The sequence below is a fragment of the Caenorhabditis elegans genome, chromosome I, assembly GCF_000002985.6.
Source record: "Caenorhabditis elegans chromosome I".
Taxonomy (NCBI): domain Eukaryota; kingdom Metazoa; phylum Nematoda; class Chromadorea; order Rhabditida; family Rhabditidae; genus Caenorhabditis; species Caenorhabditis elegans.
Window position 1 is genome coordinate 11953192 of NC_003279.8, and position 12467 is coordinate 11965658.

Here is a 12467-nt window from a genome sequence, read left to right on the forward strand (position 1 = left end):
AGAAAACTCGAAATTATTCAATTTTTTTTCGGTTTTTTTAAAATTTTTTAGAAATTAAAAAAATCCGGAAATTGTTTTTGCTTCAGAAAAATATGTAAAAATAGAAAAAAAATATTTTTTCAATTTTTTCAAATTTTTTAAGAGAAAATCGGGCAAAATTTGATATTTTTTTAAAATAAAAAATTCTCGGAATTTGGTTTTTTTAACGATTTTTTGGTATTTTTTACATAATTTCTTGGTTTTTTGAATTTTTTCGATTTTTTGGTTTTTTTTTCAAAATTTTTCGTATTTTGGGATCATTAAAAAAAATTTTTTTTTTTGGGTTTTATTCCGAAAAGTTTCGGGGGTTTTTAAAAACAAACTAATATTTAGTTGCAACTATTCCGAATAAAAATAACACATGAGAGATGGAGATGGAAGATGGGAGAGGGGTAGTAGATTTTGAAACTTAATAATAATAATAAAAATAAGAAAAATTATAATTATTAAAGGGGGTTTAACACATTTCAAAAACGAAAAAAAATAATAAAAAAGTCGGGGAAATTGGAATTTTTAAGGGAAAAGAGAGGAATTTTGAGCTAAACGTTCAAAAAAAAAATCAATAATTAAACCAAATTAGGATCCGATGGACTTGGAGTACGAAGAGCCGGTGAATGTGGGAAGATTTCCTCGTCGGCAAGTGGCAAGTAGTTTGGGTCCTGGAAAAATGTGCATTTTTGGGGGATTTTTGGATTTAAAATAAAGGTTTGAAATTAATTTTGTCGTAAATAATCGAAAACTGATTAATTTTTAAAATTTAATTTTGCAAAATTTTATTGATTTTTTTAGTGCAAGCTATTTTCAGTTTTTTAAATTTTGAAATTTGTAAAATTTGGAATTTCAAAATTAGAAAAAAGACAGGAAAATTGGGGCTTATTTTTTAAGTTAAAAAAAATTAACTTTAGATTTTTTCTAGTTAAAATCGAGAGACTTTCAAAAAAAATTCTGGAAGCTTTTAATTTATTTCTGATTTTTTTTTTGCTCATTAGATATTCTAAAAATTGTCTTTTTTTAATTAAAAAATCCAAAAATAAAATAATTTGAAAGAGAAAAAAAATTAATTTTTTTGTTAATTAAAAAATCTATATTTCTCTTTTTTTTAATATTTTTTTTAGTTAATTTTCACTTTATTCTTTGTCGAATTATCGATTTCTCTGACAAACAACAGAAAGTTAAAAAAAAACACATTTTTTTCTAATTTTCAATCATTTTTGGTATACTGAAAATTGTAAATTTTTCTTTGAAAAAAGCGAAAAATATTTTTTTTTAACTTGTGGAATTTTTTAAAATTAATCTAAAGAAAGTTTTGAAAAAAATTGAATTTTCTCTTATATTTAAAGAGAAAAACATAGAAAAATCAATTTTGCTCAATTTTTTAAATAAAATTGTTTTTAGTTAATTTCCAGTTTTTTCTCTGTTGAAATATCGATTTTCACAGAAAAAATAAAATTTTTGCTCGTTTTTTGTTTTTTTTTTAATGATTTTATCGATTTTTCATAATTGAATTTTCAGAAAAATTAAATTTTCTGAAAAAAAGTAGGAGCAAAAAATCGATATTTTTACGAAAAACAAAACAATTTTTTAGAAAATAGGAAAATAACTGAAAATGCGAAATTTTTTTTTCTTTGTCGAATTATCGATTTTATCTTAAAAAATTAAATTTTTAATCATTTTTGCTATTTATTATCGATTTAATAAAAATTAAGTTTTTTAAAGCAAAAAATCAAACTTTTTCTGAAATAAAACAATTTTTCAATAAAATTTAAAAAAAACCGAGAATTTCAATTTTTTAATTACTAAAAAAAATTAGACAAATCACAGGTAAATTGGAGTAAATCTTGATTTTTTCTAGCTAAAAATCTAGAAAATTCCGGGAAAAACTTTCAAGAAGCTTTTAATTTTTTTTTGAAAAAATAGCTTTATACAATTTTTTCAGCTTTATTTTAAAAAAAAAATGGAAAAATTCGAATTTTTCCTTCTAAAAATTTTTTTTTTGAGATTTAAAAAAATCTTTTAAAAAAAGAAGAAAATATTTGAAAAAATAACAATTTTTCAGACATTTTTCGATTTTTTTTCGTCAGCGCGCCCGTACCGGCACATCAAATCCATTTTCCGGGTACTGTTGCTCATTATCAAACAACAAATCCTCGGCTCCATCATAATTCGACGTCTCCGGAGCATTTTCAAGAGCAAGCTGTCTGAGTGGATCCTCGGATCCTTCTTCATCATCATCCAACGGTACATTATTCCCAAAATCATCCCAATTATGATTACTGACTAAATCTCTGAAACTCTCCAATGAAGTATCAGTTCCAGTGAAATATTCTTGAAGTTCTTGAGATAATTGACGATCAAATGATGGAGAGAGTCCGAGAGTTGGAGAATATAGATTTTGATGAGGATCTGCGTTGGTGGATGAGGTGGAAGTCGTTGGATGATGCTGATCTTCTATTGCCATTAGCTTCTGATGTGGTTGAAGGTATTGATGAGATGGTTGATATGGAATCATTGAAGGATCTGAAGGCATGAAGCCACTGTAATTGTTCACAAATCCTCCCGAATAGTCTTGTTGCGGCTGAAAATTTCGAATTTTTAGACTTTTTTTTCTGTAAATAGTCAATTTTTTGCATTTTTAATGCTATTTATGACATTTTTTGGTTTTTTTTTCTGCAAAAATCGTAAAGAAAAACGTCTAAAAAGCCAATAAATGGGCGGAGCTTGCTTTCCCAGCAAACCCCGCCCAATTATTGGCTTTTTCGACAGCTTTTTTTTCCTAATTTTCGATTTTATTGAAACTTTAAGTTTTTTTTTTTTGGTAAGAATCAGTTTTGTTTTTTGTTCTGAAGTTTTGATCTGAAAATTGTTTTCTTTTTCAATTTTTAAAGTTTTTAGACACACTCTTGTCTTCAGTTCTACGATTTTTGACTTTTTTTCTTGGTTTTTGGAAAATTAACACTACTTTTCGTTGAAAAATTGGAAAAACCACGAAAAAAACACTTCAAAAATGCCCGTTTTTGAGATTTTTCCGACATTTTCAACAAAAAATCCGTATTTATTGAAAATTCTACGGTTTTCGACTTTTTTAAAATTGATTTTTGGTTTTTATGCCATTCTAAGCTTTTTTTTTTGGATTTTCTTTTATTTTTTCGTGAAAATTTCGCAAAATTACTTGAAATAACGAGCAAAAACGTCGAAAAAGCCAATAATTGGGCGGAGCTTGCTCCACCACCAAACCCCGCCCAATCATTGGGTTTTTCGACACCTTTCACCGATTTTTTCCTAATTTTCGGTTGTTTTTTTTTGTAAAAATCGGAAAAAAGCACACAAAAAATCAATTTTTTAAAAATAGAAAATCTACAATAAAAACTGATTTTTCGCACTGATGAGCACTTTTCCACAACTTTCTCGTGTTTTTTAAAACAAAAATTGGAAATTTCTATTCACCTGAGCCATTTGCCTAGTCGCATTCTTATACGGAGCCGCTCGTTTTTGAGCCATTCTTGCTCCAGCTCCAGCTCCAGATGGAGCCGAAGATGATGTAGATGGTCCTCCTGAAGCAGGAGAAGCACCCTGATAATCCCGTTTCAGCGCAGAAATCCCACGATGAATATTCTCATGAGTCAATGGACCGGATCCCATGTACATATCATCTGGCTTTTGCTCATTGGCTCCGTGTGCTCCAGCCGAGTTGCTCTGCGGCTGAGATATTATAGGATGTGGAGATTGTTCACGTGAGCTTGTAGCTCCTCCATCAGAATATCGACTACTTTGTGCTCCAAATGTATCACCAAATAGATCCTGAGCACTTCCTCTTCCAACAGGAGAATTTCCAAATTCATCGGTAACCTCTGAGATCAGTGGTCCTTCATTATTCGTAAATCGACGGGAAAATGGTTCCTGAGTCTCGCGTTGAAGTGATTCTAGTAGATCACAAACATCCTTGTATGGACCTTCTTCAGAGTTCATTCGAGCACGTTTTGAGTTGGGTCCGGCAGTTCCGTTGGCGGCGCAAAAGTCTATTTCCAGCACACCTCTGAAAATTTTACATATTTTTTTTGTGAAAAAAAAACCGATTTTTTCAGCTTTTTGACTACTTTTTTGGGGGGGGGGGGGGGGAGTTTTTTTGTTGCAAAAATTAATTTTTTTTCTGTTTATTTTAAAAAAAAACGCCGATTTTTTCAGATTTTCGAATAATTTTTTGGTTTTCTTTCGAAAAAATGGATTTTTTCTATTTTTTGACAAATTTTTGGGTTTTTTTGTTGCAAAAATGGATTTTTTTTCTGAAAAACACCGTTTTTTTCAGATTTTCGACTAATTTTTTGGGTTTTTTTCTGAAACCGGATGGAAACCGAGAGCTGTCGTTTTTTTTTTGCAAAAATGGATTTTTAAGAATTTTTAAAGTTTTTTTTGGTCAACATTTTTTTCGAAAAGATTTGGGTGGGATTTCGCTTAAAAATACTTGAAATAGTCTGAAAGTCTGTTTTTTCTTTGGAATTTTTTTATAGAAAATTTCAAATTTATTTTCTAAGAAATTTTTATTTTCTGAAAAATCTAGATAATTGAGCGTATTTAAAATGGCCTAAATAAGCCTTATTTCAGAAAAAATAGACTTTTTGGCATTTTTTAATGAATTTTACTAATAAATTTGGAATTTTTTACTGAATTATTCTGAAAATCAGCTAATTTATTTGAATTTTTTGTCGAATCACTGAAAATTCTAGCTAATTCAGCAGAAAAATCAGCCGAAAACCAATTTTTTCCACTATTTTCGAAGATTTACGTAGATTTTCAGCCAATATCATCAGCTGAGCTTTGCCTTTTTTTTTGAGGAAATAGGCTATTTTTGCGATTTTCCAATAAAAAATTAACAATTTTCGCTCAAAATGTGCAAAAAAAAAAAATGCAAAATGTGAGTTTTAAGCTAATTTTAGCCATTTCGAGAAATTTGCGATAAATTTAAACAGTTTTTGGGATTTTTCTGCCCGAAACACGACAGATTGATTACCGTTTCGCGACACGCTTCGACAATCCTGGCTGCATGACAGAGACGAGAAAATGCAAAAGTTTTTTGAAATATTGCTGTTGGCGAGCATGTTGTTGACGCATTGAGCCCATTTGTGTCCACATATCGCGATTTTCTCTGCAAAAATGGAATTATTATATAAAATTGTTCCTTTCGTCTCAAATATTTTATATTTAACAAAAAATTGTTTAATTGGCAAAAATTCGATGCAAGTCGCTCGAAAACCGCAAAATTTTGAGCAATTTTCGTGTCAAAAAGGTGCTTTTCAGAATTTTCAGAACAGAATATATTCCATTTGAATTGAAAAATCCAAACAAAAGTGTGTGTTTTTTTTGCACTTTTATGGGATTTACAAAGAAAAATCGTTTTTTTTCGCTCAATTTTCCACTTTTCGGACGATTTTTGAGCTTTTTTCAATCATTTTAGGGTGGAATAAGCCGATTACTCAGTTTTCAAACTGAAATTCCGGACGAAATTGCTCTTTTTTTCTCCATTTCTTAAATTTCCACGAACTTTGTAAGCTTATTCATCTTATCCTCCATATTCTTTGCCTTTTCTCGCATCGCACGCATCTCTGCCATTACTACTTCCAAATTTTGTTGCGTCTGTTCGTTAACCTGCTTGTCCTCCACAGTTCTTGCCGATTGCTGCAAAAAAATAAGTTAAAATTTAAAAGTTTGGAATTTTTTTCAAAAATTATCATCTTTATTCTACTTTTTCGCAAATTTAGTGTAGAAAAAGCGAAATTTCGCAAAAAGTACTCAAATTTTAAGCAAAAACCAGTGAATTTTTGCAATATCTGCAGATGAAAAAATGATAGAAATTTGAAAAATCTGAGCTTCTGCCGCTTCCTGTACCTTTCTCTTAATCTGTGATAGTAATTCGGGACGTCCTTGTACAAAACACGGATGACTAAACTCTAAATGATCCTGATCTGATTCTGTTCGAGTTAGACCACCTTGGGACAGTGGAGTCATCTTTCGGAAGCCGTCTGAAATAAATTTAAATTTAAAAATTAAATTCGAAATGTGCAAAAATTTGTATTTTTGTTGAAAAAAATGCCTCACATTTACAACTTTTTAATGATATTTTTAACCTTTTCAGCAAGTTTCAATGTAATTAATTTCAAAAATATCGAAAAATGGGTATCTCCGTGTAAAAATTCATACAAATTAAAAATTTTCCCATAAAAACCCCAGAAATTACAACTTTTTGGTGATATTTTTAAATGTTTCCACCAAAATTTGACTTATTTAATTCCAAAAACATTTTTAAAAAATGGATATTTCTGCAAAAAAAAAACACAATTTGTATGCTTTTTTTTAACAGAAAAAACCCATTTTTCGATACTTTTTGAATTAATAACGTTAAGTTTTGGTGGAAAAATTGAAAAGAACACCAAAAAGTTGTAATTTCTTGGGTTTGTATAGGGAAATCTCAATTTTTTACAGAAATATTAATTTTTCGGATTTTTTAAAATTAATTACGTTAAGTTTTGCTGAAAAATTGAAAGTATCAGCAAAAATGTCAATTTTCATGATATTTTTCCCAGAAATATTCATTTTTCGATATTTTCTAAACTAATTACGTCAGATTTTTGTGAAAAATTTTAAAAAGTTCAGTTTTTTTATGAATTTTTTTCCGTTTTTTCTCGGAAACTTACACATATTCAACTGTCTGACCATGCTATTCATATTGTTATGCTTGAAAAAATGCGGCAAAACATTTCTCCCAAATAAATATGGATCAGAAATATGAAAGCTTGCACCAGAATCATCCCAATGAACAATTGATTGAAGATTTGGATCTTCTACGATATTCCACAATTTTATCAGAAATACTGGAAGCTTGTCGTCGTCAACTTTGTTGTTTCCGGATTTGTTCTGTAAAAAAATACGTTTTACTACTGAATTTTTGAAAAATTTGAGCCAATTCACTAGAAAAATCCGGCGAAAATTGATTTTTTCGATAAATTTAGAGTGAGATAATATTGATTTTCTCAAAAATTTCAATTTTTTCAACTAATTTCGCAAATTTTTTGATGTTTTTTCGCTGTTTTAGGTACATTTTCAGTGAAATTGGTTTTTTTTTTTCGGCAATTTTCAGAATTTTGCCGCTAAATTTGAAATTTTCTGCGGAAGAATTCTTCTAAAAATCATCAATTTTCTAGAAAATTTTAGCTAATTCACTAGAAAAATCAGCTGAAAAATCGACTTTTTCAACTAATTTCAGGGATTTTTTGCTGATTCACGTAGATTTTAATACAGTGCGTGCAACTTCTATAGCGCCCCCTATTTTTTTCGTGTTCCGTCACTTTCCCTAACTTTTTTGAGAAAACCATTATAGCCATTCGATTTCAAATGTCAAAAAACCCCCTGTCCGAAATTTTCATGAAAAAATATCAAAGACTACGGTAATTAGTTTTGAAAAATGAGGCCTTATGATCATTTTTCTCAATATATAATACTATATCCTTTTCAGAAATCTCATAAAACTCGGTATTTTATTGAAAAATAGCGAAAATTGGAGGGAGCGCTATAGAAGTTCCACGGTCGTTTTTCAGACTTTTTGACCTAATTACCGTAGTCTTTGATATTTTTTCATGAAAATTTCGGACAGGGGGTTTTTTGACATTTGAAATCGAATGGCTATAATGGTTTTCTCAAAAAAGTTAGGGAAAGTGACGGAACACGAAAAAAATAGGGGGCGCTATAGAAGTTGCACGCACTGTACAATATGCGTGATAAATCAGCTGAATTTCGCCATTTTTGAGGAATTTTCAGGCGGAAATTTGAGCTTTTCAGAAAGTTTTCATCGAAAAATGAGCAATTTTTGCAATTTCCCAACAAAAAATTGAAATTTTCGCTCAAAATGGGCAAAAACGGGGGCTTTTGTGCCCAATTTTAGAATTTTTCGGGCAAAAATCAAATTTTAATAGAAATTGCTAAAAATTAAGATTTTCAGCCAAATTTCAGAATTTTCAGGAAGTTCTAGACCGAATTTTGGGGTTTTCAGTACTTTTTTTCGCTCAAACTGAGCAAAAATTAGGCTTTTGAGCTAATTTTTCGCCATTTTTTGGGGGGTTTTCAGCAAAAATTCGGAATTTTTGGCGTAAAACTCAATTTTCAATAGAAATTACTTCAAATTATGATTTTAAGCTAATTTTCGTCATTTTTGATGAATTTTCAGTACGTTTTTGTGTAAAAAATGAGCAATTTAGGCGATTTGCTTACACAAAAATTGAATTTTTTCGCAAAATGTACAAAAAGAAAGCAAAAATGAGTTTTTGAGCGAATTTTAGCCATTTTTAGGGTAATTTGCATGAATTTTCAGGCATTTTCTGAGGTTTTTCAACAAATAATTAAAATTTTTCGCTCAAAAACAAATTTTAAGTGCGTAAGAAGGGGCTTTCGAGCTAATTCCTTCAATTTTTGGGCTATTTTCTTCAAATTTCAGCCATTTTTTTGCGGTTTTTCCCTACCAAGGTCTCCAAATACGCATTATTCGGAACTTCTTGTATAGTAACCGATGACTTTTTGCCACCAATTGCCCCATTTTGATGATTCTGCCGTGGTGGTCGATTCGGTGGAGCCTGTTGAACATAACGACGTGCTGCTCCAGAAACTGAAACTTCTTGTTTCGGAACACGCATTATCAGTTGTTGCTGTTGTTGCTGGTTTTGTTGTATTTGATTCCCTGTTGGCTGCATTTTACGAACTAGCACGCGGTATCTGAAATTATTATATTAAAATATTAGGGTTTTTGGATGGAAAAAGTGAGGGAAAACAGAAGAAAATCGGGATTTTATTCGTTTTTGAGGTCAAAAATCGCCTTTTTCAGTTTAAAATCCGGTTTTTTATACCAAAAACTGGCCAGTTCATTAGAAAAATCGATTTTTCCAACCAAATTTCGCACGTTTTTGGATGTTTTTCGCTGTTCTAGACACATTTTAAGGCAATTTTTAGAATTTTTCTGTTTCAATTTCAATTCCGGTAATCTGCTGATTTGCCGGAAATTTTAATTCTGGCAATTTGACGATTTACCGGCAAACTCGGCAATAGAGGTAATTTGCCGGAAATTTCGATTCCGGAAAGTTTCCGTTTTTTCGGCAAACTCGGCAATACCGGTAATTTGCCGTTTTTCGGCAAACTCGGCAATACCGGTGATTTGCCGGAAATTTTGATTCCGGCAATGTGCCGATTTTCTGGCAATTTGCTGATTTTCCGGAAATTTCAATTCCGGAAACTTGCCGATTTGCCGGCATTGTCAATTTTGATGATTTGCCGGAAATTTTGCCGTTTTTTCCGGCAAATTCGGCAATACCGGCAACTTGTCGAAAATTTCAATTCCGACAGTTTGCCGATTTTAGACGCAAAAGTTTGCGATTTTCGGGCCAAAAATGCGGTAATCAGTTTCGAAGCGGCAAATTTTTTTCAAAATTCCCAATGTGCCAAAATATTACAGCCAAATACTTGATTTGTTGCAAACGCTGTCAACAATCAACTTTGAACGAAAGTTTGAAAATCAAGTGAGCAACTGTTCCCAGATAAGCTACCAAAGACCAAAAATCGACAATTTTCAAATTTTTTTTTCGATAAAAATTCAAATTTCCGGTCATTTTTCCGTTTTTTGAGAAACTTTTCTTAGTAAAAACCAAGTATTTCGGATAGAAATCTACGTACCTCGGCTTGAAATTTGTTTGATACATGTCTTAAATACTAGAAATACTCTAGATCGGGAATAAAACCCAAAAAATTGCCACAAAATGTGTGAAATATTGGGATAATTGTAGGAGGGATGGCTAGTGAACAGAGGTGCTCTGGAGTCTCTCTCTGTGTGTGGGTTGAAAGGATTTCCGGAGAAACTCTCTCTCTCTGCTCGCGGAGCCCAAGTGCAATTGGTGTGCTCTCTCTGGGATCTCTACACTCTCTCTTCGATATGTTTCTTGAGATCAGTGGAGCCGGGAGAGGAGGAGCTCCGAGGATGAGCTCTCTGTCCAATGCATTTGATAGTACATTGAATAATTCGGAATCCATTTTGATGGGGCATCTGGGGACAGCTGGGGACACATTACACTTTTATGATAGGCTGGATGTGATCATTGATTATTTATTCGGGAATTAATCAGCAATTTGCATTTATTCCTTGGAATTTGAATTAAAATATCGAATTTCTGGATAAAAATTCACAAAAATTCGGAATTTTTCGATTTTTTTGCTATAAATGAAAGAAAATAGACCCTAATAACCGAATATAACTGTTTAAAAATTTTCTAAATTTTTTATGATTTTTTCAAATTTTTAAAAATTGAATACCCACGCAAATGGCTAAATTCACAGTTTTTCTTTTAAATTTGATTTAATACATACCATTTCTTGTATGTATTAATACATACCAATACATACATTTTTCCGGAAAAAATGCATAAATCAAGTTTTCTTCACGGAAAAGTGTCTGATAAATTGAAAAATGTTGTCTTAAATCAAATTTAAAAGAAAAAATCAAGAAAAAACTGTAAATTCGCGCCATTTGCGCGGGAATTCAAATTTAATTCGCTCATTTATTTGATTTTTGAAAAATTGAAAAAATCATTAAAAAATTTAGAAAATTTTTAAAAATTTTTTTGCAGTTATATTCGGTTATTAGGGTTTATTTTCTATCATTTAAAGCAAAAAATTGTTCGTTTTTTTTTTGTTTTATCGCGATCCAAAGGCACACAAAATCTAAAAAGGCCCGAAATCTCAAAATTGGTGTTTAAAGTTCAATTTATTTCATTTTAAGATATTTTTGAATAGCATTAATTGAAATTTGGACATTTATTCCAAAAAATCAGAAATTTAGGCAATTTATGTGAGACTTAAAAAAAAGACCATTTTTTAGCACAAATTTGCGCATTTTTAAATACTTTTGCCATTAATTTTAGGGTTTCCCATTTTTACCGCGGAGAAAACGACAAAAATACGTAAACCAGAGATAAAAATCAGAGATTTTAGCTAAGTTTAGCTTTTTTTTTGAAACTTTTGAATTTATTTCTTGGAATTAGTGGACATCAACAAAAATTTGCTTGAAAATACCGAATTTCTAGCAAAAAACTCACTAAATATATCGGAAAAAGAGCCGAATTTAATTTTTAATCAATTACATGCCCATATAAGTCGTTTTTTTTTAAATCAAAATAGAATTCCGTAGGCAAAATTGGTCATTTCAGTCTAATTTATCCCATTTACGGTTTTTTTGAGAAGCTTTAATGAGAATTTTGGACAATTACTCCGAAAATTCAGAAATTTAGGCAATTTTCTGTGAAACTTTTCGAAAAACATCATCTTTTAGCACGAAAATCGATGAAAACCAGATTTTTTCCGAGAAAACGCATTTTTAGTACATTTTTCAAACTGAACCCCGTTAAAAATTGTAGATTTTAGTTGAATTTAGCCATTTTTGACATTTTTACACGCAATTCCATGAAAACCGACTCAAATTATTAAAAATCAGCGGAAAAACAACAAAATTCTTCAAAAACTAACGTTTTGAAACTTAAAAACCAATAAAATGTCTTGTAAAACCCAAAAATCCATTGCAAGACATCACAAATCAATTTTAATCACATGACCGCCGCCGTGATTGCGAAATAGCATTCCCCAGCCCATTTATTATCGATTTTTCGAGTATTTATGCTTATTTTGAAGCTTGCAGCGTGAAAATCCACAAAAACCAACAAAATCCCGGGGAAAATATCGAAAAAATGGAGAAAAACTAGGAAAAATGAGCAAAAATGGAAAATTGTCATGCAAAAACAGGAGAGTGTGCGATGGAGCGCATTTGCCGAAATTTGGAAAATGAGGGAAAATGCCAGCCATTTTGGTGGGAAATAAATCGAACTTTAATCAGTTTTCTTATCAAATTCAACATAAGAACGGAAGAAAATGCCGAAAAATACAAGAAAACACTCGGAAATTGATGAAAACTCGTCGAAAAAATCGATAAAACGCCTTGTTGTTTGTTTTGGACTGCTGCTGGACGCCTAAAAGTTCAATGAGCACAAAAATAAGAAGTGATGTGTAATAATTTCGGGCTTTTTGAATGGCTTTTTGGGGTGGAAAATGAAGAAATTGTACGAAAAAGGGTTCCGGTCTCTGGACGAAAATTGAATTTCTTTTCGAAAAAATGAGAGAAAATCGTCAGATTTGTGGTTTTTTGACCTTGAATTCCCTTTTAGAAATGTTTGTAAAGGCAAATTCAATGAAAAATGGGTCCTGGCACGATCGAGACTTAGTTTATTCGGTTTCACTTCGAAAAATGGTTATTTAAACTTAAATTAGTAAAAATGGAGTGTCTTGTACCTATTTTAGCAGTCAGAAATCTTTAAAAATTTAAACAACTAAATATAAAACAAATATTCACTGAA

At 30.8% G+C, this 12467-nt stretch overlaps 1 protein-coding gene across 1 annotated transcript; it reads right to left on the reverse strand.

Moving 5' to 3' along the window:
* Nucleotides 1–317: 317 nt before the first annotated feature.
* hsf-1 (Heat shock transcription factor hsf-1) lies at nt 318–8793 on the reverse strand. The gene is made up of 8 exons (NM_060630.7): nt 8544–8793; nt 6726–6945; nt 5920–6053; nt 5576–5709; nt 5045–5179; nt 3484–4072; nt 2132–2614; nt 318–698 (listed from the first exon to the last, which is right to left on the reverse strand). Exons 1-8 carry the CDS (start codon nt 8769–8771, stop codon nt 606–608), a joined length of 2016 nt encoding a protein of 671 aa, NP_493031.1. The 5' UTR covers nt 8772–8793; the 3' UTR covers nt 318–605.
* Between the last annotated feature and the right edge of the window lie 3674 nt (nt 8794–12467).

Coding starts and splice junctions, on each gene's coding strand:
- hsf-1 (NM_060630.7), bottom strand. CDS start 8,771: ATGCAGCCAACAGGGAATCAAATACAACAAAACCAGCAACAACAGCAA. Junction 5,710..5,919: donor TATCACAGATTAAGAGAAAG/GTACAGGAAGCG, acceptor ATTTTTTTGCAG/CAATCGGCAAGAACTGTGGA. Junction 699..2,131: donor AAAATGGATTTGATGTGCCG/GTACGGGCGCGC, acceptor ACATTTTTCCAG/GACCCAAACTACTTGCCACT.